Genomic DNA, 27,097 nt, shown 5'->3' with positions numbered 1-27,097 from the left:
TATGCACTCGTCTCCTGAATGTGAACGTATCTTCCAAACCAATGTGTAATATATCATTTTATATAACCGACATACAGATCCTTGTCATTTGATTGGTGGAACTCACATCACGTGTCATTCGTTATTACTGCCATTCACGCCGCGGCTCAAAAAGGACTATCTGCCCTTGGGGAATGGGAAATACTATTGAACAGTTAGGATCAGTCTTGTTCCATGACGCGGTATTTGTGTGCAAATGCATGCTGGTGTGCGCGTTCAGTGTAGCTCGTATTGTTTCAAAGAGCCAGCGCTACAGCGTTGGGTTCAAACATTTTCGTGAAGGGGTGGTTTGGAAGAGAGAAATACATTTTTCACCAATTTTGTATTGAAATAAAAGTTCAAATATATCAAATTACAAGGATATATCAGTTATATAAAACAAATATTGAGTGGCTTTAAATTGTGAAATGGGAGGAATATTATCGCTTGGTAAAATGTGGACTTTTCCAGTTCACTCGGCTTCGCCTCTTGAAATGGAAAAGTCCAGATTTTACTGACCTTGCTATAATATTCCTCCCATTGCACGCTGATCCACTCAATATTTGTATATTAACAGCTTAGCAGAAACGAATATTGCCCGTCAGATTTATGGACTTGAGGACGGCAATTTGGTCCATATGGTAATTTCAGGTCCTCCAAGTTGAAAATGTTTGTCATGCATCAAAGTTTTACTTTGATACATGACAAAACCCAAATTGGAAATGTATTTTGGTTAAACCAAAATACATTTCCAATTTTTGGTTTTGCCCTTCACCTGCATTCCTAAATTTATAAGCGTTTTATTTCTCAGTGAGAGTTTGAAAACCCCCAAAAATTCACTAAATTGCTCTCGTTGGACTCGAACCCACAACCCCCACTAACTAGTGTAAGGGAACTACTAGAACACAGCTTGCAAGGGACCGTTTCTCGGTCTGAACCTGAAATAGTGTTGGGGACCACAATTTGTAATGATGAAATTTCAAATTGTGCATCCCTGAAGAGCTGTTCCGTGCCCAACGGGAGACTTTTGAAACGTTGGTGGCAGTAAACACACTGGTCCTTTTCAAATGTTTACGTCATGTTTAAGGTAAGGCGCATGCTCAGTATGATGCAAACAATGGAAAAATAACCGATGTGCTGCACCAACATCTCAAAAGTCTCCCATTGTAAAACCTGCTCCAAGGTGTCTCAAAATAGAGCCATCTGGACTTTTCCATTTCATGAGGCGAAGCCGAGTGAACTGGAAAAGTCAAGATTTTACCGAGTGATAATATTCCTCCCATTTCACAATTTAAAGCCACTCAATATTTGTTTTATATAACTGACATTTAGATCCTTGTCATTTGATATACTTGAACTTTTATTTCAATACAAAACTGGAGAAAAATGTATTTCTCTCTTCCAAACTACCCCTTCACGAAAATGTTTTAACCCAACGCTGTAGCGCTGACTCTTTGGAACAATACGCGCTATGCGCAATGCAATTTGCACGCAAATACCGCGTCATGATCGTAACTGTTTAATAGTATTTCCCATTCCCCATGGGCAGATAGTACTTTTTGAGCAGCGGCGTGAATGGGAGCAATAACGAATGTCACAAGATGTGAGTTCCACCAATCAAATGACAAGGATCTGTATGTCGGTTAAATATAATCACACCTACTACTATTTGGTCCATTGCGACCCTTAATAGTTGCCAACTATCTTTGAGCTTTCATTCATTACACAGATGAGTCCAAGGGGCGTTGCGTGTACGCGACCGCCGGCACAGCCAGCGGCCTCTGGATGGTGGGCAACTGCAATGCCAGCTTCTACTACGTCTGCGAGAAGGCAAGGGGCGGGTTCGCTACCGTCAAGGTCACGCAGGGGACGCAGACCACGCCAACAAACGACGACTGCGCACCGGGCTGGATCGGTTACGGATCTCACTGCATGAAGGTAAGGATAGAAATTCGGAAAAGTTGTAACTCGGCCATTTTGGACTTTTACCTCTGAAAAATCCAATGTCTGTTTTCTAGTAATACTCAAGTTTGTACTTTTGGATGAGACATTGAACGAAAAAAAAATGTTCGGTTTTTCAATAATTGCATCTACAAATTTGAATGATTTACAGTCCTTAGCAATAACTCAGTTGTCGGAGATTGACTGGTTCCTGCCCCCCCTTCTTTCAGGGTATATGATGTAGGCACAAGGAACCAGTCTGTTCATAGAGGAACCTCTTTGTTTGTAAAATCCATAAATAAAAGCCTTTTTTCGTCATGTCTTTTTTTCAAAATGACGCTATTTTTTCCTTTGGTCCTTTTCCTTGACCGTTGTCTGACAGGCATTTAATCTAAATGTCAAACTGAATTTCTGGTCAGCCGAGAACTTTTGCTTCAACATGGGAGCCCACCTGACCAGCTTCCACTCCAAGGGTGAAGAGGACCATTTTGTTGCGCAGACCGTCTTGGCGTAAGTACAGACCAGAATTGGAGTGAAGATTGAAGGTTCCTTGAGAGTGATATAGTACGCCTGTTAACAAATGCAGTATTTGAAAGAAGGCATTTTTTTCAAAACGGTGGGTCGATTCAAGCCATCATTGGGACATGATGATAATTCCTCCTTTATTGAAAATTACAGCATATACCAGGTGCGATGATTGCACCTGATGCTTATTATTTACTTACAGTAAGGTAAAGGTCAAAGTAAAGGGGACAAACCTGTGTTCACAGGAACGGAGTGCCCGACTCTCTTTCAAAGCGATTGGGCCAGCCTGACTCGAGTCTATGAAATGCTTCTGTGGGGGGATCGCCAAACCTTCTCATAGTGGGTAAGAGCCCCACCGTGGCCATGGGTGTTGTGCCCTTGAGTAAGGCGCTTTACCTCAATTACTCCTCTCAACCCAGGTTTTAAATGGGTTCCGGCTTTATTTAATGCTGGGAAGGTAACAGACTCGCTGTGGAGGAGGTGTGGCGACCCCCACCGCAGCATTTCATGGACTCAGGTCTGGCCCAATCGCTTCGAAAGAGAGATGGGCACTCCGTTCTTGTAATGAACACAGGTTTGTCACCGATACAATATTACTTACAGTCATGCAGGTTATTTCAGAAAGTTTTGGCAGTTTTCATTTGGAGTGTTTGCAAATGGCATCCATTACCTTGAAGTCAGTTCTGTTTAGAAAGCAACAATCAATTGTATTATTCCTTGTGTTTCTCTCGTAGCAATGGTGACACCGATGATTCCTACTGGATTGGCTTCCATGATAGCAAAGCAGAAGGAGGTAAACGTTGGAATAAATTTCCAAAACATATGCTTGGTTTGGAAGCAAAATGCACTTCAATGTCCAGCACAGAAGCGGTTGCTGACACTTTTTAGGCATTGTGACTCTATGACAGAGGGACAGAGGTTTTATTAGTTGCAATGAAATTAAGATCACAGGCTGAAGTCACCGAGAAACCATCCTGAGATGCCTAAGACATTTAGAACACTGAGCATCATTTTTTATGGGCTGCCAAGGCCATAAATTCAAGCCGCAGTTGGCAACATCCTTGCCAAAAATAGCATATTAACACCATGATTATGTAAGAAAGAGACGTTTTGGTTTGTAAGAAAAAGTGGGTCCAAAACTTTGTTGCCCCAAGTTTGATATGAAAAGCGACATTGGTGCTTGGTGGCTCAATTGAATGGTGCAGTACGCAGTGGCTGCCTTTTTTTGCAACATTTAAAAAAAAATTAAAACAGGGTTCATTTTTAGGGACCATGGTCCCCGTTGACCCCCCCCCCCCCAATCCCCCTTCCCGATCCCCCCCCCCCATTTCCCACTCTGCCGAGAACAATGTTGTTTCAAGATTATATTATCTGTTGTTGATTTTTGTCAGCCTTTGAGTGGGTGGACGGGAGCCTGGTGCAGTGGACCAACTGGCATCAGAACCCCAAGGAGCCCAACGACGCGGGATCCGGTGAAGACTGCACTGAGATGTTCTTCAACGGCCACGGATGGAACGATTTACCCTGCCAGGGCAACAAGCGTAACACTGTGTGTTTACTCCCTAAAGGTCAGCACCCTATAATTTCATATCTTTGCTAAGTTCAGGATTTTTGCTAACAGAGCCTCCATCTATTTTGTGAGAGACCGTAAGCATTGCAAGCACACAAATATAAAAAGTTACAGGGCCTATGGGCTCCATGCACCAACAAAAGAGGGCGTCCTTTTACCAGGCAACGACGTCCCATGGGTGGGACATTTGGCTGGTTGACGCGCACCGTTCCTTGTGTGTGACGCACGTACACCAGGGGATTTGTACTATGTACACGCAGTGGTACATGGTACGGCCGCGCGTGGCGGCAAAATTGCAGTCAGGCAAGATGGCGTCGGGCGGTCACCCCCAACTGTGCTTTCTTTGCCGGTGAGGGGGTATTTGTGAATGGAGCGGATAATGTTTGATACCAGCAGGATCTATGTCTAAGGCAAAAATGAACTTCTGTCCCTTTTGAATGTATCTTTCGTTGGATTGTTTGAATGCTTTATCTTCCTTTTTAAAAATTATTTTAAATCTCTGCTATAAACTAGAAACTGTTGAAATAATAGATTTATTGATTCAGTGCCTTTTTGTTTGTTTTACAAACACAATTTGTGGTATAGAGGATGAAATTACCTGATGCAACTTTGCCTTTGAAAAAGTGTCTTCAAAAAATGGTTCTTAAAAGAGTTGTTGACGAGCTTTTCACGATGGATGGTGACTTTTTTAATTTTGATTTTTCTCAGGTCAGATGCCTGCCACTACCCTGCCTCCAGTAACATGTAAGTCAAACTTGGGTCTCCCAACTGAAAGAATTTGAAACAATATGCTATGATTTTATGAACCTTTTCAAGGAACTGGTAAACGTGGTGTTATAAATACACATAAGGTCGTCTTAATTATAAACTCTCCATTAATACCGGTTTATAATCCATCCCGTGATATGGTTGCGTGGCTGAAAATTGACACATGATTATCTTACACACATTTTATAGTTGACGCTGACATCACCAGGGACTAGTTGCTGAAATTCGAGGGGGATGACATTACAGAGTTCAACTAATTGAACTTTGACGTGGTCGCTGACCTCACTTTATTCAAATATGTATGCAAATATGGCACCGATATCCAAACCAAATGGACGGCAGTGTTCAGTTTTTTGGGTATTCGGCAGGCTGGTAACATAATGCATGGGAATTGTCCCTTAAAATTTCCAGTCAATAAAGTGTAAAAAGCAAAGTTGTACCTGTCACGTAACAACTACAGACTGCCCCCTCAAAAGGTTTAGTGTCCAACTACCATCAGTGTCAGACGTTCATGATTGCGTGGCTGACTGTAAATTGGCGTTTATCAGCTCTAGGAGGTTCTCCAGAATCGGTGTTGGGCATCCAGCATTTAGACCTCATGAAGCACAGCCAAGGGCAGATCCAGAACACATTTTTTGGGGGGGGGAACAAAAAATGTGGTCCCCCAAAAACAAAAATTGTGTCCAAAAAAATTCTGGCGTGGGGTTCGGGGCCTGCTCAAGGGCCCCCCAAAATTGTTGGATTCTAGATGCTCTGTGGTGCAATCTGAGACAATTTCTGACCGCTTTAACCAAATTTTGTGAGGAAAAGATGGCGGTGTACACAGTGCCTGCCTTTATTGGGACATCACTTAAAAAAAATTGTTTTAATAGTGGTTTTTTTTGGGCAGGGAGCCATGGCCCCTGTTGCCCCCCCCCCCCCCCCCCCCCCCCCCCCCCGGATCTGCCCTTGCGCACTGCTGCACTCTCCATGGCTCCGCGCAGTCATTACTGATAGACAAAAAAATACATGCAATGCCCATGCCTATGTTTTTTAGTCATCTTATTGAAAGAAACAAATCTATAAATGTTCATGTGTAAAGCCGTCTCCTATTTGTGATATTTCACAGTCCCCAGATGCCCATCTGATGACGGCTTTCTCAGCTTTAATGGTTATTGCTACTACCTGAGTCCAGGAGGTACCCAGTTAGGCTGGTCAGAGGCCGAGAATTACTGTCACAAGCTAGGGGCGGACCTTGCCTCCGTACACGGCCAGGACGAACAGGATTTCCTCTATGGGCTGGTAGGGTGTAGGGCCAAGTTCTAGAACCAGATCTAGATCTGGTCCTATAATGAGTTCTAGAACCAAGTCTAGAGCTTGTCCTATAATGAGTTCTAGACATAGCTCTTGAAGTAGTACTACAGTGTATAATGAGCTCTGGATCAAGTCTAGAACCAGTTCTAGAACTAGTCCTATAATGAGTAGTTCTAGAATTAGTCCTATAAGTGGTTCTAAAAGTAAATGTAGAACCAGATCCAGAACAAGCCATAAAATCAGTTCAATTAATAGCCAACTCTGTAGACAAAGTTTTGCAACTAGTTCTAGAACTTTTTTTTTTCATTTAGTTCTAGAACCAAGTCACGAACAACTTCTAGAAGTAGTTGTAGAACCAGTTCTATAACCACAATTTGGAAAGGGGAATATTGTTTGAACTCTAGATTTGGAACTTGGAACTAAACTTCCTTATTGAAACTAATCGTATAATTTACTCCTTGGGTTGTCAGATTGGTGGGGTAACTCTTTTTAAAAAGGGAATAAATATGTGCTTGGCCGGTTTTAAACAAGTACGTTTTAAAAATAAGTTTAGTGCCTAGACCCGGATGTAATGGCTCGAGCTGAAAGGCGATGTGGCGCAGAACACAGTGGTGCTGGTGTGGTGTGAATTGAGGACCAGGAAAAATGGACTTATTGGTAGTATTGCACATGCTTCAGTGAAGACAATTAGCAGAGTGACTGGTCACGTGTGAGGGTTCAAGCAGTAAAAGAGTTATTAATGGACCAGATTTCATAGAGTCAAAATTTCAAGTGACATCGGAAAAAAGTGTCAGAAACCAGTCGTTTTTTTATCAACCGTTTAAAACCACTCACGTGACGGGCTCTCGACCAAGGAGTGGAGTGCTGTGGCCTCGTGGTCTGGAGCATTGAATTTGTGGTCTGCAGGTAATTCTGCAGGTTGTGGGTTCGAGTCCAGCCTGGGGCTATGGTGCGTGTGCCCTTGGGCAAGGCACTTTGTCACTCATTGCTTCTCTCCACCCAGGAGTAAATGGGTACCTGTGAGGGCAGAGATGGTAATTGTGATTGAATTAGCTTCCTTGCGCCTAACAGGCTGCATCGAGCTGTATATACTCCCCAGGGTGCTGAGATGGTATTTAGAATGTTTCAAGGGCCCAATGTGCAGGGGTAATAATGATGTAGCGCCTTGAGCACCAGTCCTGGTGGACACATGCGCTTTGTAAATACCCACTACTATAAAACACATTTGGTAAAAAAAAATTAAGGCTGGAATGTTCAATATTCATTGAAGTGATTTAGTACAGAATCCCAATACTGTACTTTTCCCTAATGTTGCCTTTCAGGTCAGTGGTGAAAACAGTGGAGATTTCTGGATCGGTTTGCGGGAGTTTGGTAAAAACGGCAAATACCGGTAAGTCCTGCAAACCAAACAGAGAAAAGGAAACTCAGACTTTGTGAACTATTAAAGCAGGATCTGCACAGTCTTTCTTCCTTTACAAATTAGTTGTTGAATGACATACCAGAGAAATTGTTTCAGTAAAACTTTCCCAAATGTTGCCTTTATTGTGTGGTTTGCATATGGGCTCTGCGCACAAGCAAGAGAGGGTGCTTTTGACTACTTTCTAGCCCTATAAATGTGGCCAAATTACTGGACTACCTCCGTATTAAAGGCCACACTTGGAACATTTCCCCGAAAATGTATATCTTTGTCAAGTTTTTATTTTCACATTAAGACCTTGTTTGTAATTTATTGATGCTTTAAGAAGCACACTCGCCCTCTTTAAAGCAATAAAAAAAAATTATTCCCCCCTTTTTCCGACAGTCTATTTTTCGTGTAATTTCGTGTTGGAATTTAGATACGCTAATGTGTGCAAACGAACCTGGAAATTACACAAAATATAGACGTCTGAAAAAGGGGGGACTAATTTTCTATCGTTTTAAAGAGGGTGAGTGTGCTTCTAAAACATAAATAATCTACAAACAAAGTGAAAATAGAAACTTGACAAAGTTCTACATGTTCGGGGAAATGTTCCAAGTGTGGCCTTTATTTACGGAGGTAGTCCAGTAAATTGGCCACATTTATGAGGCTAACTACTTTTAAGAGCCTAGTGTACGGAACACACCGTGTACAGATACTTGTTTGTGCGCTAACAGCACAAAGTACACATACAAACGTGTGTTCACCTTCGATTGTGGACGTCCTATTGTCCCTCTTTTGTTTGTACTCAAACTTTTTAGGAAGTCTCCCATATGTTTTGTACATGACCCCAATTGCGAACATATGCTGGGAATCGTGGACGATATTGTTTGCTTTTGTTCTCTGGTATTTTTTGTCCACGGTTTGAAAAGATGAACACATACACGACTACTTTTATTCTGAACGTGCACAAAAGCATAGCATCTTCGTTTGAGCACCAGGCATTGAGGGGGTACTTGAGCAGAGAGCCCATAGGAATCAATCAATCGAGAAGTTGTCCCTGGCGTGAAAACAGTTCCTTAAAGTGGCGATTGACATTCTATTTTCGAGTTTCATCCCGAAAAATCGATTCCATTTCTAAATTTTTCTAGCAATACAAAGGTAATTCACTTTTAAATGAGGTATGGATCGAGAGAATCGGCCGATGTTTAGTTATTAAATTATTACTTCACAATTTCGAATAATTTCATTGCGTGCCGAAAAACATTGAAAATACATACGAAATATACACACAGAAACATCACCTGTACACAGTTATAATTACAATTACAAAGACTGTAAAAACATACAAAGAAATACATAAAAATTATATCATTAGTACTTAAACAGAAATTGGCTGCCAGACAATAGTTTCGTTGCATGGGGTAGGCGGCGGGTTCCCACCCCACAATCAGTATCAATAATATCTGGCAGATCTGTTTTTGCCCAAAACCGAAAAAGTTTTTTTTCAGACAGTTTCAGACGTCCAAAGAAGGAGAAACAAAACATACAATTTGAGCATTTATTAGTAGAAAGTAATTGAATTTGTTGAAGAGCATGGGGAAAGCAACTTGTAATGTAGATTTTGTGTTTGCATTTTGTGATGAAAGGTGGGCAGACAACACGACACTCGACTACGATGCTTGGGTGACGGGAGAACCCAATGATTTCAATGGGGAGGAGGAATGTGTGGAGATGTACCCTCGACTAGATAGCGAAAGTCAGTCTGTTGCATTTGCGTACTATTCATTTGCATGCGTTTGTTGATTTTCTTCATCCAAGCTTTGCTAAAACTGTTTGGAAATTAATGAGAATTGCATTTTGAGAAATAATCACAATTGTCAGTTTGATTAAATTGTGCAAGAAGTTGCTTTCTTGTTGATTTGAGCATTTCTGCTTTTGGCCTTTAGCCCCGCCCACTTCATAATGGACCATTCTGCTTTGGCAATTAGCCCTGCCCACTTTATAATGGACCATTCTACTTTGGCCATTAGCCCCTCCCATTTCATAATGGACCATTCAACTTTGCTGGCCATTAGCCCTGCCCATTTCATAATGGACTATTCTACTTTGGCCATTAGCCCCGCCCATTTCATAATGGACAACTCTACTTTGGCCATGAGCCCCACCCACTTTATAATGGACCATTCCACTTTGGCCATTAGCCCCACCCACTTCATAATGGACCATTCTACTTGGCCATTAGCCCCGCCCATTTCATAATGGACCATTGTACTTTGGCCATTAGCCCCACCCACTTCATAAATGGACCATTCTACTTTGGCCATTAGCCCCATTATGCAAGTGCACTTATGTTGGACTTTTGTTGGACAATCGGTTGCGCATTTGATTGACCAAAACACAAGACTTAAAGCTAGAGTCCATCATTTGCAGCCATCCGAAAAGTAACTGGCGTAATTATTGTTGAAAAACAAACTTGGTTGAAAGATAGTAAGGGAACTAAACTCCCTGTGAAATTATTCTTTCTGGGAAGCTGTCATTTTGAAGTAATGAACGAAAGAAGGCATTTCCAATGGTGATTCTTAAGAAGCACCGTAGGAAAATTTAAATTAGTAGTTCGTTTTGTTATTCAGCGCAGCGCGCACAAGTATTGGAACGACGCACGCACGCGCGCGGTTGTTATAATTCGTCTGATCAGTGCGCGACGTCGCGTAAAGCTGCAATTCAAAACAATTCAAAACATGATTCAGTAACTTTTGATTTGAAATTGAGATCTTAGAATGCTGTTTTTCTCAGAATGTACAGCTAAAGCTTAGCTGAAACTTCATCAGGTTAGTTGCTCAGTATCCTTCATTAGATTTTGAACTCTTTTGTTGCTTCAAACGAACAAAATGCACAAATTACAAATGATGGACTGTAGCTTTAACAGGATCAGTCTATATCAGACATTCTTGGGTTTACATAAAGAATGTTATATTCTCCTCTTAATAGCTGGCGGCAACTGGAACGACCAGAACTGCGGCACGCCGCGCAACTTCATCTGCAAGAAGCACGAGAGCTCAGTGGGGCCCATCACCCACGCCCCGACCCCAGCGCCCACGGGCTACTGCCCCAAGGATTCCGTCCGCTTCCTGAACCGCTGCTACACCTTCTTTGGAAAGGAACCTGACAGCAAATTGTCTTGGAGAAACGCTAGCCTGGAGTGTAAGAAGGTTCCTGGCGGTGAGCTGGCAACCATCCACTCCCAGGCTGTGCAAGGTATCAAAGTTTGGATAAAATTTGTGTCAGTTTTTTGTTGTTGCCAAACCTTTTTGTATATGAGCATCAAATTTATTCAGTTAAATATTGACATTATTGCCTAAACAAAACTTGCTATGGAAACCATGTGAACATTTTATTTGTCGTAGCTCAGAAAGCCACAAAAAAAGTTGTGAAAATTGAGCCTAATATTGGGCAAAGGGTCGCCTTATGGCACTCTTCAACAAAACTCAGAAATTTTCAAGTGAACTTGTAAGAATTTCAAATTATGAAAGTTGGGATCAAACTTGTGCTTTTTGCTAGGCACTATTGGGAAAAAAATCAAATTGTGCCACGTGAGGGGATCTTCAACATATTTACTTTGTACTTGGTCACATGGATAAGGTATTTTTGATGTGAAGGACTGAAGGTTATTTTTGTGTGTGTGAATAATGAAGGTCATCAAGAATTGTTAATGCAGAAATTGAAAGATTGTTTTACAGCTGAAACATTTCCTGTAAGGTTTAAGTGCTCTAGCTGGTTTTGAGATAAAAAACGATTTGGCTCCATTTATTTATTGTGGATTGATTGTATTTGAATTCTTTTCCGCAGCCAAATTGACAAGTTTCCTGGAGGAATACAAGTTCCACATCTGGATTGGTCTGAGCGACATCACGACCAATCGCCAGTTCAAGTGGATTGATGGAACCACGTTGGACTATACCAACTGGAATTCGGGGGAGCCCAATGAATATGGTGGACAGGTATTGTGTATATTTCATACACAAATTCTAGCCCCTCCGTTGCATGGTCAACCCCCCCCCCCTTCATTGTTGCTTTGTGGTCATTTTCGGGAAACAATTCTTGCTAAACAAATAATAGTGTAACAGCTGACAAATAACAGTGTAACAGCTGACAAATAACAGTGTAATAGCTGACAAATAATAGTGTAATAGCTGACAAATAATAGTGTAACAGCTGACAAATAATAGTGTAACAGCTGACAAATAACAGTGTAACAGCTGACAAAAAATAGTGTAACAGCTGACAAATAATAGTGTAACATCAGTGTAAGCATCAGTTTGAGCTAAGTGAAACAAGTTCAGCAAGCTGGGGGGGGGGGTAGTACATGTATAAAAATGGTTGTGCCCGGCCCTACTGATAAAGATTTGATCGTAACACATTTTTGAATGTCTTTTTTGAAAAAAAAGCTGAAATTGAGCACAAAAATACAGCACGAACCCCACTTTTTTTTCCAGTTTGTGTAGGAAAGCTTTGTCACATAAAAACGATTGTGGTTCTTTGTGGGCAAGAGTGGGTACATCAAAATAGGGTCCCCCCTACCCCGCCACAAAAAATATAATAATAATAATAATAATTAATAAATAAATATAATACAAATATTCCAAATTTCTATGTAACAAAAATTGTTATTGTACGGAATTTCAACCCCCCCCCCAAAAAATACCAGAGTTTAAGTATTTTTTTCCACCAGATTCCGCAATTTGTCTTTTTCCATCTGAAATTTCTTAATCTTCTTAAAAACCAGGTACACCACAAAAAATTCAGGGAAACTGTTCACTTAGACTCGGAACGTTTCAGTGTAGAACTGTTTCTGAATGTAAGAAATGCATTTGTTTGTCACATGTACATCTGTAACTTTTCATAAGTTCAAACCATTTTCCAAATTTGTGATTGAATAGTTTTCTGGGTTTAAAAGAAAAAACAAATTATTTAGTGGCGCATTTCTTCCACCTACCCACCCCCACAGCCCAGATGGCATAAATTATAAGGCCCCAAAAAAGGCTCCGGTTTCTGGTATGCACATGCGTTGCAGTAGCCGTGCACGTCGACAAAATTAAAAAGTTTTTTCAATGTAAGATGATGTCTCAAAACTGCCAAAGTCACTGGTTTGACTGGAATCCTGCTGCTGCACAATTTTAACGTGTTTTTAGATGGGGTTATGATCGAGTATAAGCTTTATGTGGCCTCTCTGGGTTCCCATATATTTTGCACTAAATTTAGTCGGGCACCATTTGCAGACGATGTTGCAAGTTTGTAATCAGCCAGACTGAGGGAGCGATGGTCGTGTATCTGGAACCTTTCAACAATTTTTAATTAGCGCAATGTGTAAGGGAGCAGACTAATGACCAGTCTGGAGCAGCTCGTGCACGATGTCGATGTATGGCCATCTGAAGTTACCGTTTTCCTTGACTTTTGTCATGACTTTCCAAATTTCCCGAAGAATGTCTGTGTCGGTCGAGATCGTAAGTGGGTGTAGACTTCTCAAGCCTTATGGCCTTACTGATATCACCTCAAGCTCGACTCTGAAGGATATTGTAAGAGTTTTAAGGTGTCATCTGCAACATCAGCCACCATTTGAAGAAAAAAAAGTAGGAGGGAAAAAAAAAACGCATCGCCGCACCACTTTTTGGGAAAGCTCCATACCACAAACCGGAGACCTTTTTTTGGCCTAATCTTGTTTTTGTTTTTTAAGTTTGGTTTCATTTGATCTTGTAGGAAGATTGTGTGGAGATGTACGATCACTGGAACGATGCTGGTGAATGGAACGACCAGAACTGTGACACCAAGAACGGCTACGTCTGTCAAAGCAAACCAGGTACAGCTAACTATAGAAAAAGAAAGTTACAGAGGGGCGGGGTCAATATTGAGAGGGGCGGGGTCAATATTTAGAGGGGCAGGGTCAATCTTGTTTCCTTCACATTCCCCAACTCTAACCTCTTTCAAGTGGGGCACTAAAGGGAGCACCAAAGTAAGCAGGCACTCATTCACAAGAACCTTACATTATTCTGTATTCAACTAGACATGATTACAGTGTGATGCTGATGGCCATTTTTCTGACCACAGTTTAGTGGAAAGATGTTGTCCTTGTCAGAGGTGGCAGCAAGTCATTTTTTGCAAGTCCAAGTCAAGTCACAAGTCATTAGGTCCAGTCACAAGTCAAGTCACAAGTCATTAGGTCCAGTCACAAGTCAAGTCACAAGTCATTTGGTCTAAACACAAGTCAAGTCACAAGTATCTTTGTCCAAGAACACGTCAAGTTGCACATTATTTTGTCCAGCTGTAATAAGCTCAAAGAACCTGGTGTCAACTTACGAGTTATTTTGAACATGCCTCCTTTATTCCCCATTTTCAATGTGTTGCAATCTGTCGGATATTAGCCCTTTGTATACTTTAATAAATTTACTTTACATTGTAGAAATAAATGTTGAGATGACATGAAAAAAAGACTTTGTATTGTTACCATGGAGCTTTACATGCAGACATGCCCGATCTGGAATTAGGGAAAATATACATTCTGTCTAGGGCAGATTTTTAAGTACTAGAGGCTATAAGTTATTTAGATTCAATAGCCATATGAAGCAAGAGTTTGTACGCTGCCCAGAATGACCAAAATCTATTCGCGGTTAAGCCCCCCCCCCAGAATAATTCCACAAGGAGTTTAGTCCCCTTACTATCTTTCAACCAAGTATGCTTTCCAACAATAATTACATCACTTACATTTTGAATAGCTGCAAATGATGGACTGTAGCTTTAATACTGGTAATGTTTTGGAATTTGAGGTTGTATGCTTATCCTTGGAGGGGTTCATGAAGAAATAAAAAGCTGCCCCTGCTTTAAGTAAAATATATATATACACAGGTATATATTTCCTTTAACGCAACTAAATGCTTTGCTGCAATCTTGATAACTTATAAAATTGTACCCACCTTTTTTTTTGCGGGCATGGACCCATGCATAAACAGTAAATAGTGCTTTGTAGCCAACCAGTAAGAACTTAATAGGAGGGACACATTGCATACTGTGAACACTGGTTTGTGCAATGTATGCGCCTACAGACGATCGGTTATATTCTAAGTGTGCACAAATCCATATCATATCGTATGAGTACCAAGTGCGAGTGAGGGGTATTGCGCCAGGAATCATATGTCAGTTGTTTTTTCATCAGTGTCAAAGTAAAGATTGAAGTACACAAAAGGGCTAACTGTGTTCATATTTGCAAAGTCCCCAGTAACAGCAAACAGTAAAGAGTGGCTTTTTCTTTAATTATCTCAGATCCCCAGAACGATCCACCCCATACACCCCTCAATCCCTGTGGCATCAACTGGTCCTACTGGCCCGACGAGGGTGGCTGCTTCCAGATCCTCCCGGACCCTGTCACGTTCAGCGACGCGATCACGGCGTGCCAGGCCCTGGGCAATCAAGCCACCCTGGCCAGCCTGAACGACCCGTACGAGGCGGCCTACGCGGACGGTCTCATGGTGCAAGCGGCGGCCAACGCGGACGGAAGTATAACCGAGGAGAAGCCCCTGTGGCTTGGCATGACCTATAAAGACGTTAGTCCCCACTAGGGCTTTGCATCGGAACCGGGTACCCGAGCACCTGACCGTTGATGTCAGGAACCGGTTCCAAATTATGGGATCCGGTACCCTAAACCAACTTCACAAATTACTTAGTAACTTGTCAGACAACGAAAAAGGAAAAGGTGTTCAGTGTCATTTGTCGGGAATTTTCAAAATGAAAGCCAGGCTACATGTTAAAACAAAACATTTTTTCACATTTATGACGCTCATGGAAATTGTAGTCAATGTACACCATAAAGCTATAAAGCTCACTGTACACGCTAGTATCTTGCTATATTGATGCACCAAAGAGGTAGTATTATCTTGTGGACCTTAAAACAATATGAACAGCAACTTCCGAGATTTGAATTTTGGGGTTGAGTTTCAGTCGAGTACCCGGTTCCCGTACGTACCCCTAAATGCACACCCCTATAGTCTCTACATGTGTGTCTTAAATACTGGACTTCCTCAGAATACGTGAGCCATGATCTGGTACACGGTACCCTGTGGAGACAGGTGCACAATAGGGATCAAAAGATTGTATACATCTCCACAGGGCAATTTCTATAGGTCTCCACAAGGTTATCACGAAATAGATTTTTGGATTTTACCCCAAAACTAGGAATTTCCAAGGTGTGTTGATCTGTCACAAATTGAAGTATTTTTTGTAAGGGATATTAAGTCAAAATTTCAGCCCAGGAAATTATTTCTGGTTAAAAAACGGAGCATTTTGGCAAGTACGTGCAATTGGAAATATCAACTGAGTGTGTGTAAGCCCATCATGTTTATAACCTTTGAGAAGGATTGAACGAAGTTATAGTCTATATTACTCTGTAGACAAGTACAGTTGGTGTTCAAACTTGCTCAAAGTACAGGGTGTCCCAATAACAGTTGTGCAAGAAGATATCGTTTAATTTATCAAACACTACTTAACATGAGTATTTCATCTTGATGGAGCATATTCATTATACTCTTGTGTATAATCAGTGAAAATGCCATGGAAATCCGTTCATGCAAACCAGAGATCTAACAGATTGTAAAAGGCTATGCAGGGGCGGATCATGGAATTTTTGCAGGGGGGGGGGGTTCATCAGCAAAAAAAATCGGACAATGTACACAGGTTTTTTTCTCTGGACACTTGAAGCAACAAAAGTTCTCAAAATCTGAAGAAGGCTGCTGAACAACTAACCTGATGAAGTTTCAGCTCGGCTTCAGCTGTATATTCCGAGAAACAGCTTTCTAGGATCTTACTTTCAAATCAAAAGTTGCTGAATCATGTTTTGAATTGGGCCTGAATTCAGCGTCCGAGACACGTTCTCACTGAGCTGATTGCAGCTACCCAATGTGTCGTGTCAACACTTGCGCACGCTTCGGCAAATAAAAAACGAACTACTAACACAAGGAAAGGCCTTCTTTCATTGATTTCTTCAAAATGACAGCTTGCCAGAAAGAATAATTTCACAGGGAGTTTAGTTCCCTTACTATCTTTCAACAATAATTATGTCAGTTGCTTTTTAGATAACCGCAAATTATGGTCTGTAGTTTTAAGTAGTTTTTGAGAATTTAAAGGATATCTGCTTGCACAACTTTTTTGGGACACCCTGAAGCTCGAGGTTTTAAGGGGCTGCATCTCTTCTATTTAAACCCCCTTTCCCTCTGTCTGTTAACTAGGCCTCCGGAGAATACAGCTGGCTAGACAACTGGCCCGTCTTCTACACCCGTTGGGACACCAGTGAACCCAGCAAGGGGGAAGGGGAGGGCTGCGTGCTCATGGACTTCAACGGCCGCTGGAACGACACCGTCTGCACCAACAAATTTGGGAGCCTGTGCAAGTATTCCTTGAGTAAGTGCATTTATTTTCAGGTTTAGGTATTTAAAAATATAAATTACTGTGAAATAACAACCCATCCCTCTGATGAAGGGTTACACCTCTATGTTCCGACACCCCTATGTTCCGACTGCACATATTCCTATTCCTAACCCTAACCCTAACCCTAACCCTAACCGGGAGTAACACAATCTAGGTTGTCGGAACATAGGGGTGTCGGAACATAGAGCAGTCACCCTGATGAAGAACAGACAACACAGTTTTATAAACAAACTCTTAAGAAACAAAGTCCAATAATTGCAGTACTCTTTTCCCTATTTACATGTAGATGTGGAAAGCAGAAATTGGTAGCAGTTATGTACATCTTTGCCTTTTCAAGGTTCCGTAAAAAGTATAATTAACAAATCGAAAACTTTTCTGGAAAAAGGACCCAAAAATACTGGAACATTGGTTAACCCCTATTTTCCGTAAAAAGTATAATAAACAAATGGAAAACTTCTCTGGAAAAAGGACCCCAAAATACTGGAACATTGGTTAACCCCTATTTTGTTTCAGTGTAATACTACACCTGGCAGGCAGTCAATATAGTAGAAATGACTATGGTGAAGTGCTATTCTGAGATTAACAAGTTTAATGAAACCAAAAGAAAAATAAGATGGCATTAAAACAAGTAAAGCCTGTAAAACTTTGAAAGTATGGTAGTACTTGGGGGTTTTGATTTTTGGATGGAATCTGAGAATTTGGAAAAGTGGTTCATGTGAATCAGTGTGTTAAAATGAGGTACATGTATATTGAAAAAGAATTGCAACATTTTCACCAGGAGACAGACTTGTGTATTACAAATTAAGTGGCGTCACATTGGCCGGGGGGAAGGAAGACTTGAAATCAAGCCGGTAATTGACCGGGTTTAGTCCGCCTGCGCCGCCGCGAATCATGTACCACCGGCACTGGCGTTGCCACACAAAAATGACACACAAGCCGTTTCACGGATACTGCCATCTTGCTTGAAATTGTGATTGCGCAATAGCTTGGGGGGCAAACGTTACCATGACTGAAAATCCGTAATGTAGAAAGCATGGGGAGGTCAGAGCTGTTCTGAAAAATCTCTTTTTTTTTCAGTGAAAAAAACACAATTGTGGATACAGAGTTTTAAAAACTGATGAATGGGACATTGAGCTGTCCATGGGTGCAAAAAGTTATTATAAAGATATCCCACATGCAACAGCACCAAGCTTGAAAAGGAAAAATCGATCGCGAAAAGAAGTCACGTGACCGCGCATGAAATGAACGCTGCGGAAAATTTGGTATCGCACTAACGATCCGGACACTCCTCATGTACGTACTGCTCATGTGTGCATTCTATTGTGGGTTTGGTCACACGTGCCCTCCAAGCCATTGTGCAATTGCGATTTCAAGCAAGATGGCGGTATCCGCGAAACGGCTTATGTATTGTCCCCCCAATAAATCATAGGAGCGAAGACTAGTTGAAATCATCCCCTTAACACCATACAGATTTGTGAAATAGCAATAACAAATAAGACAGGGGGGGGAGCACCCCCTAGCATCTAACTGAAAAAAGAAAGAAAAAATTGACAATACTAGAACACTTTCATGGTCTTGTTTTTACCATGCGTTTCCCCCAACATTACTCTATTCAGAATCCCCACCAACTCATCCACCCGATATACCGGGCACCTGTGACGACGGCTGGTTACCGTACGGCAGCTACTGCATGTACTTCCAGGCAGCCGACCAGAACCCAGTCTCCGAGTACCAGGCAGAGCGCACTTGCAACGACATGGGGGCCAACCTGGTCACCATTCACCACAAGTTGGAGAATATGTTTGTCCAGGAGAACATCCTGGCTGTACGGACAGACGACGCAGCTTGGCTAGGCTTGTACCGCACCGATGAAGGTGGGTGATTATATGCATGGAGCACTCCATTATGTAGTCAATTACGATCACAAATGCCAGTGGGCATGCCAATGCCATAGGAATACCTTGGCAGCTTATTTGAATGTCTGGCCCTCTTTTGTGTGACTTTGACGGTCTCCACTGACCTTCAAAGGTCATCATGGGGTCACTAGGGTTAAAAACCTGATTTTTGTACTCAGAACACTACTCCTTCCAGAAATTACATGGCACAATCACGTCACTCAGGCATGAACACAAATTCGTTGGCCTGCTGCTTCCGAGATCATTTCGAGCTTGTTTTGTTTTGAAGTAACTAACTATTAAATGAGCTGAACTTCCAGGGGCCCAATTTTATGCAGCTGCTATAAGCACAGAAGTTTGCTCAGCACAGATAATATTTGGTTACCAGCCAAAATGTCACGTGATGTATTTTGCTTGTGACTGGTAGTCGGCTATTTTCCGCTTACTACCTCCATTAAAGTGGGCCCTGTATGTCACACAAGTTAAAGCTTCCCTAGCAAAAATTCACAAGAAACACTCGACCAAAAAAGAAAGTCAGCCCCCCCCTTCCAAAAACTACTGAGCACCTCTCGCTCGAATAACGACCAATCAGTACAGAAATTCCTTAGCAATCCAGCCATACTCTTTATTTGGCCTATAACAGTGATAATGTGTATGAATTTAAGCAATTTATGACAAATGATACTGGAAACAGTTGCACTTTTGTACGCGTGCAAGTTGTGGTTCACACTCACTTTGCACGTATACAAAAGTGCAACTTTTTTTTCGGTACCATTTGTCATAAATTGCATAATTTTGTACACATTATCACTGTTTTGGGCCAAACAAAGAGTATGGCTGGATTGCTAAGGAATGTCTGTACTAATCAGTCGTAATTTGAGAAAGATGTGCCCAGTAGTTTTGGAGTTAGACAAAAAAGTATTAAGAGGGGACTTTCTTTTTTGGTTGAGACAGAGTTGCCCTCAAAGAAGGCAGACATACACAGAAGTGGCATCATAAAATGGACTAGCCCCCCGGCAGCCCCCCCCCCCCCTTCCCAACAAATGAAGTGATACTGGCACTTGTAAATATAAAACAAACAAAAAAGAGATTGGACATCAATTCATATCGCATGGATTTTTCAGGAGGTTTTCAGTGGATGGACTCAGAGCCCGTGGAATATGACAACTGGGTGAATGGCGAGCCGACCTTGATCTGGAACGGAGAGCACGAGAACTGTGTGGAGATGTATACATCCAGTGGCGAGTGGAATGACGTTGATTGCAACCAGCTTAGGACCTTCATCTGCAAGAAGCTTAAAACGCGTACGTATATATATCTGAAGTGCTTGTTTCTGAAAACGCCATTTTGTTACCTTTTTGAATCCTGCCGCCTTCTGGTTGCCCGTAAGTCAGCTTGATGGCTGTTAAACAGTTGAACACAATTTCAGAACACAAATACAGCAGGAAAATAAATGCTTGAAAGAAACTTTTCAACTTCAATTTTCTGCTAATCGGTTTGCTCAATCACTTTGTTTTATGGCTGGACCTGAATGGTCGGCCTATTGTCCGCCAAGTTACTGACCGACTTAATGACTGACCAACTGACCTGCACTGGGACTGGGACAGACTACAAACCGACAATTAATATCCTGAACTGGACCTTCAGATACAGGCAAGCCTTATAATGATCCCCCCCCCCCCCCCCCCCCGAGGTGTTCTGTGTTGTACTGCTTGGCATGTCTGTATTCACATATTTTGTCTGTGTTCTCTTCTGACAGACAATTCGACGGATATCCCTCCCACTCGGCAGAGCCCAAAGCCGGTAGCAGGTATGTGTACATCCCGTCAACAACTGCTCAGCTTTCTCTGCTTCTGCCCTGCATTACCTTGCTCTACCATCTTGTCCAACGTACTTGACCTGTAGGGCAAACTAGAGCCCAGCCTTAAAGGGAATATACATCATTTGTTTTTGCTGTAATTTCCAGAAATGGCTGGATTTGGGGAGGGGGGGGGTGGTATTTCATAGCAAATATTGTTTCACTTACTTGTGTAAAGTTTTGAGTTTGTAGATGGTGGAAAAACCAAGAAAAACAGTCATTTTCTTGTAGTCTAGTTCCCTGACCCCACTTAAGATGAAATGGAACAGTTTATAGTCATCGGGGAATTATCAGATCAGCGAATCAGTCTAGCTGGTTTGTATCAGGTGTGTATTCGATCGCAAAGAAAATGGTGACTAACTAAATATGAAAAATTGGGGGCAGTATTTGGAAAAAAAGCCAGTTTCTTTCCACACGCTGATCGGCTAACGAGCGTTGGAAATTGATACAAAAATGCCAGTTTTGTTTTAAATGTTAGCACACCAGATGCCATGATTTTACAGGATGCTTTGACTGTTATTCACGAACAGTCCAGTAAGGTATTTTGTGAAAATTTGGCAGTTTTGTTGTTTGATGTTTGCAAATGTTGTATATTCCCTTTAAGTTTGGTCCAAGTGTGGATTTGGATTTTATTCCCCTAATTCAGCCTGGCAAGTGCAGTAAGGCTGCCGCTGTGGTGGGTGAATCGAATAAGATGAATCACATCAATCTTGGGAACTTTGGCAGTGCTAGCCAGGAAGTTCCTCGAGCTCAATGAATTCAAGCTCATGCGCACGCATGAGTTATGCTCGGAATTTTTCTGGGTATTGCTGCCTTAAAGTTCCCAAGACTGGATTTGGTCCAGGGACCTCAATTGCGGCGCTTGTTAGGAACTGCCTGCATTAGAAGAGTCAAATCCAAATCAGAATAAAGTACACCCAGACTTAGTCAGTGAGGAGTTGGGTTCTTCCTATGCACAATCGTTATCACACTGTTCGTCAGTTGCTTCCCTTTGCCTGTTCTACAAATATATTCATGATAGGTGCTCCTCTGGTGTTTCAAGTTCGGTTCCCCTGTTTTGGCTGGAGATTTGGCTTGCTGTTTCCATATACAATCTAGCAATTCCCATGTGTAGGACTAAGAGTTATGCAAGTAGCACTTTTTCCACGTGGGGCCTCTTAGCCTGAGGCTTGCTTTCCTTCATCCTGTGATCTGTTCTTCATGACAAATATTTATTTTTTTCCTTCTGAATTGGCGAATCTCCTTTCTTTCCTTTTGTTTGAGCTCCCATAGACTTTTCATTGCAGCCGTTGACCTTAAGAGGTGTTCGGTCTTGTAATGGACGACTTCCATTGGAAAAAGACACCTTGGATTCACATTTAATCTTTCCATGATGTGTTAATATACATGTTGAACTTTTGTCATAATTACCATAAGCCTCTATACAGAGCTACAATTTGTAGGCTGTGTTTTTTCCAAATTGGTTCAGGGGAAAGATCATGCTTGGTCCAAATTTCACGGGGCTATTTTAACTCAGTGGTGAGCCTTGTCAGGACTTTTTTTGTTGAGCTTGATGGTTGTAGCCTTGGTCAAGGCATTCAACAAAGATTCCGATGATCGATGATTGGCTGCGAACAACAGAAGCTGTACGCTACGCACTCACATGTAATACACGAAGTGAGAACAGCGACCTCACGTGGCTAGGCTACGATATGCAAATCAGCAATCATGCCTTGGAACATCCGTGAGCCTTGGTTCATGTTATTCTTTACTTTGTCGCTGGATTTCCAGCGACAACCCATATGTGAATAAGATGAGATTATTATTCAGTGTTTGGTCCTGGACGCTCATATTTTTACATGGACAGAGAGCTGGATAGTGTGGCTACATTCTCCAACAAATTTGGAGTCCCGAGAACAAATATAACTTGATATAAATCCAGGGACAAAATAAAGAAAATTACCCCCAAAGATAGGCCATGGCCCATGGATGTTCCAAGGCGTTTGTTCAGTACCACCTGATTTGCATATCCTAGCCTATAGCTGTGTGAGGTCGATGTTCGTGCTTTGTACAGTACGTGTGATTGCATAGTGCGTGGCTACTGTTTTGTTGGTGGCTGACCATCGATCATCGGACTCTCTATCGTTGCACGACTTGACCAAGACTATGTTGGTTGAGGCTTGCTTTACTTCATCCTAAGTTATTGAAGCCATCCACACTATAACCGATGATGCCCTGGCATGGATGTCTACCACTGACCTACAACTGTAGGCTGTGCACGCCATACGAAAGAAGAAGAAGTTCTGCTCTCCATTAAAAAGGAAGATTGATTCTTTTCTTCTGAATTGGTGAATCTCATTATTTCTGTCCTCCATCACTTTTCATTGTAGCACTTGATCTTGAGTGGATTTCATCCTTCTAACTTGGGACTTCCATTGTAGAAGGAAAATCCCCTCAGATTCCTATTTGATTTTGTCTTTGACAGGTCTTGAAACTGGTGCTATTGTAGGCATTGTCCTTGGTGTCCTGGTCTTGCTCCTCGCCATCTTGGTTGCTGCCTTCTTCGTGTTTACCCGCAACAGAGTTCCAAAGGGTCCCGCCAATGTCACAGACCTCACAGCTCCGGGTTTTGACAATGTGGCGTACGCATCGTCTGGGGAAATGAAGTATCCCGAGCCGTCCGAGACCAAGCAAGAACCTGCCGGTGCATCCAGTGCTTGATGCTTCCAGCAAGCGTCTTTACAGAAATGTGGTGGTGGATCAGGGGTCAATTTCATGGAGCCGTTGAAGCATAGAAGTTGGCTAAGCACAAACACACAAAAAGTGATAGTAAAAATAGGTAACCAGCCCAAAAAGTATTACTGGTTCTTCAGGATATTCGTTTGCACTTAATATTTCTTGGCAATATTTTTCACTACACAGATCCATGAAATTGGGTTCCCGACTCTCCATTTTTTTTTTATTGGGGGGGTGCTTAAAATTACTTTTTCATGCCTTTACAAATCATTACAAGCTATTTTTATAAGAGGCATCTTCATAATTGTGTTGAAATTTCAAGGGAGTTCATTCGCATCACGTAAATAGAATTCATCCTTTTTGATTACGCCATGAGTTTATTTCATTTTATTTTAAATGCTGCTTAATATTGAAATATAGTGCTCTTAGTTTTTTCTTTATATTCTGTAATGCATATCGAAAGAAAGCAATCTGAAATATTAGCGGAAATGAAATGTTTGGTAAGAAGTGGCGTGTTGATGCAAACTAATGCCTTATCATCTTTAGTTTTATGAGTAAAACGTTCCCCTAATTTTTGTTTTGCATTTTGAGTGGCTATCCTGTTCCAAAAAGCATTACAAAAGCATAGATTTATTCAGTGGCCGCGCCAGACTCTAAAATTGAGGAAAACTGTAGTCGTTTTAATGAATGAGAAATGGCGTGTTTTGTCTACCAAAGTACCAATGGTTATAATGCTTTCATTGGCTCACTGTTGATATTACACGAATACAGTATTAATTGTGCTTGGCAATGTTTGAAGAAATCGTTATTGCAATTTGAAGAAAGTATTATTGCCATTGTAAGTGGCACTGTTCATGTACATGTAACTTACCTCTAAAATGAAGGCTGTGACTTTTGGCCTGCAATTTTTGTCATAAATTTGCATTCTTATGATTTTCACAAGCTTTTCAATATTGAATTGATAAAATCTTGTATGTAGTACATTTGTACATGTACTTCAAGTACTGAAATAAAGTAAAACAATATTGAAAGTTACAACTTTCAGAAATTAATTTCTGCCTTTCCTACATGCCTGTGTGAATACTTGAATAGTAACTGAAATAATACAAGGAAATAAAAAACCAAACAATTTTATATAAAGATGAAATACTTTATTTGTTTAACACTTTTTTTTTGGCAAGTAAAAAACACAAATACTGAAAAGGCAATATAAATACAATATGTTTCTGAAAGGCAAAGCTAGGTGTACAAAAATAAATGTTAAATAACAAGAGTTAGCGACACTGTATTATCTGCCGCTAACAACACTATGCCTGCTCCTGGTGCTAATAGGAATGTACACTACTGCAACTGCAGTCTGAACAAATTACTAAACGTCCGTTTCCTGAGGAGGCTGAGGTCAACATGTTAAGATTGGTTCATATTCAGTGTGAAAGCTAACGCGACTTTAATACATCGCAAAGGTGAACGGTTTTCTCAAGTAGTTCGCTATGCTTTCCAAAACTGCAACACACGCAATGAACATATAGTCCTGTCGGGGAAGAATGTTTTGTTTTTCTAAATCCCCATATTGTTCATGTAGTACTGCCAACATTTCACTCCCAGTCGCATTCCCAGAGTATTTTAAAAACTACTATCCAGACAGTGACGCTTGTAGGATTGGCGTACAGGGCGCCGCCATTTTGACAAACAGTTTTTCTATGGAATTATCGTTCCATTTAGGGTTGGCACATTAGCATGGACTAGCTCACGAGTGCAAACACGTTGTGCGACTACAGGGTAAAAAAAAGAAAAAGGGAAACCCAAATGATGCCCTTATTTTTTAATAATTTCTGCATGTAGCATTTTCCAAATCTGGGATATGAAAGCCAATTAATAAGCTTTGTTTTAGTGAAAGAACCATTCTAATCGCTCATGTACTTTTCCAGTTACGGAATTTTGAACACCAACACTGTTTTGTTTTTTTAACCTTGGCCACGGAACACATTTAGGGTACGTGATATTTCAGTAAAATGAAACCATGTCGTATCCTGAAAATGATATCAGAATAATCCTATAAGTCTCCGAGGTAGCCAAGTTGGAGGCAAGGCAAGGCTTTTTTTTTTTACATTTTAATATTGGAAGTAGCAGGTTTTAAACACGTAAATGTTATGATAAGTGCCAGTTACCATGGTGATGAGAGTGTTCTGATGTGTTTTTGGTATGTGAATAGTTTTCGTTTTGCTGAAATATCCCCTACCTTTATCGCGATCCGTCGACAAGGTTACAAAATTTTTTTTTTTTTTTTTTTTAACTCGCCCTGTAGAATGCACCCTGGTATTTGCACTGTGAAATTTGATAGGTCTTACCAGTAGCTCCAGCAAAGTTTGCCACAACGGTTTCTCAACATCCAATTTACTTGGCATTATTGCTTTGACGTAAGAGTGCACCGCCTTCCTAAATGCAGCATTTTGAAAGGAACATGAGTGTTGCAAAGCACTGGGAACGTTCTTTAAGACGCATCCTTAATGGATTCCTCAAGCACCTACTGAGCTATTTACATGAATACAAGTTTCCTAACTACACAACAATTCCTAACTTATTTTAAAGCCTATCTTGTAGTTGGCATTCATATTACAATCATCTACAGAGGTCTTAACGAGACCCCCCATGTACAATGTACATAGATGAACGTAATCACTGTATACACTCACTAGGCCCCCTTCAATGGAGAAACCATTGTGCACGCTATTGTACAAAGCATTTGCCCGCCACAGATTACCTGGGGTGCGTTTTGGCGGTCATAAGCAAGAATTGGTTCGGTAGTTTCTTGTTGGTGAATTTCTTCAGCAATTTTAATTGGGTTAGAATTACGCATGATCATGTAGTACTCAAATCTCCACAACAATTAACCAAAGAGAAACCATCGAACCAATTCTTGGTTATGACCGCCAAAACGCACCCCTGAACTGTTCAGCGCAAAATGCTTTCGCAACTGAAGGGGGCCTTTGTGACAGAATCTACAGCGATCCGCAAACCCTGACTGACTGGTATGTGGGAGAGAATTCCATACACGACCTCCACGCAGACCTCCTGCACAAAGTCTATGGGCCATGACAGAAAAAGTTAAAGAGTATTATCGAAGAATGTGTGCACTCCCAAAATAGTGTTTCTTCATCAGATTTACAACTTTTGGTGCTTTTCAGGTCATGTAAAGGAATATGAGTGGTGGCCGTGTATGGAATTCTTTCCGGTTAGTGTTGCACATTGAACTGTCATAATACATATAATCAAAAGCTAAACGCAAAGCTCAATAGCACCAGTTTAAAAAAACAGAAAAAACAAACAAAAAAGGGGGGGGGGGCCAACATTCTTGGAATAGCAGCATGTGTGTGTTTCAAGATTTTTTTCTTCCAAAAAAACATCGCCGCCTCAGTTTGAAAGAGTGCTTTAGAGTAGTCAGATGATTTCTGGGGTGTTGCACTAAAAATATATTCAAAATTTTAACATCTTTCAATCACAATTGTGTGCAGTTTACGCATTTGTTCGCATAGCTCTACACATATTTTGTTCATTTCCTTACCATCATTTGACATTTATAAGTCAGTTTTGTCAATGAAGACATCTACCAACAAAATTCTGCCACAAAGCCAGATGAACCGAAAGAT

The 27,097-nt window shown here is 41.2% G+C and overlaps 1 protein-coding gene across 1 annotated transcript in view; it reads left to right on the top strand.

Moving 5' to 3' along the window:
- The window catches only part of LOC119744846 (macrophage mannose receptor 1-like), a 45,565-nt gene extending 21,362 nt beyond the window's left edge, over positions 1-24,203 (top strand). Inside the window, exons 20-36 of the mRNA XM_038221019.1 lie at positions 1,748-1,956; positions 2,342-2,469; positions 3,219-3,277; positions 3,876-4,052; positions 4,763-4,798; positions 5,931-6,103; positions 7,438-7,505; positions 9,161-9,270; positions 10,503-10,769; positions 11,361-11,512; positions 13,269-13,368; positions 14,826-15,106; positions 16,784-16,955; positions 18,599-18,856; positions 20,002-20,181; positions 20,637-20,687; positions 23,200-24,203. Coding sequence (XP_038076947.1) covers positions 1,748-1,956; positions 2,342-2,469; positions 3,219-3,277; positions 3,876-4,052; positions 4,763-4,798; positions 5,931-6,103; positions 7,438-7,505; positions 9,161-9,270; positions 10,503-10,769; positions 11,361-11,512; positions 13,269-13,368; positions 14,826-15,106; positions 16,784-16,955; positions 18,599-18,856; positions 20,002-20,181; positions 20,637-20,687; positions 23,200-23,435 — 2,657 coding nt within the window. The 3' untranslated portion in view covers positions 23,436-24,203. The remainder of the gene's footprint in view (positions 1-1,747; positions 1,957-2,341; positions 2,470-3,218; positions 3,278-3,875; positions 4,053-4,762; positions 4,799-5,930; positions 6,104-7,437; positions 7,506-9,160; positions 9,271-10,502; positions 10,770-11,360; positions 11,513-13,268; positions 13,369-14,825; positions 15,107-16,783; positions 16,956-18,598; positions 18,857-20,001; positions 20,182-20,636; positions 20,688-23,199) is intronic.
- The last annotated feature ends 2,894 nt before the right edge of the window (positions 24,204-27,097 follow it).

This window comes from Patiria miniata, unplaced genomic scaffold (assembly GCF_015706575.1).
Source record: "Patiria miniata isolate m_02_andy unplaced genomic scaffold, ASM1570657v1 HiC_scaffold_7, whole genome shotgun sequence".
Classification (NCBI taxonomy): Eukaryota; Metazoa; Echinodermata; class Asteroidea; order Valvatida; family Asterinidae; genus Patiria; species Patiria miniata.
Note: the sequence above shows the minus strand (reverse complement) of the source record. Positions and strands in the feature narration are given on the sequence as shown.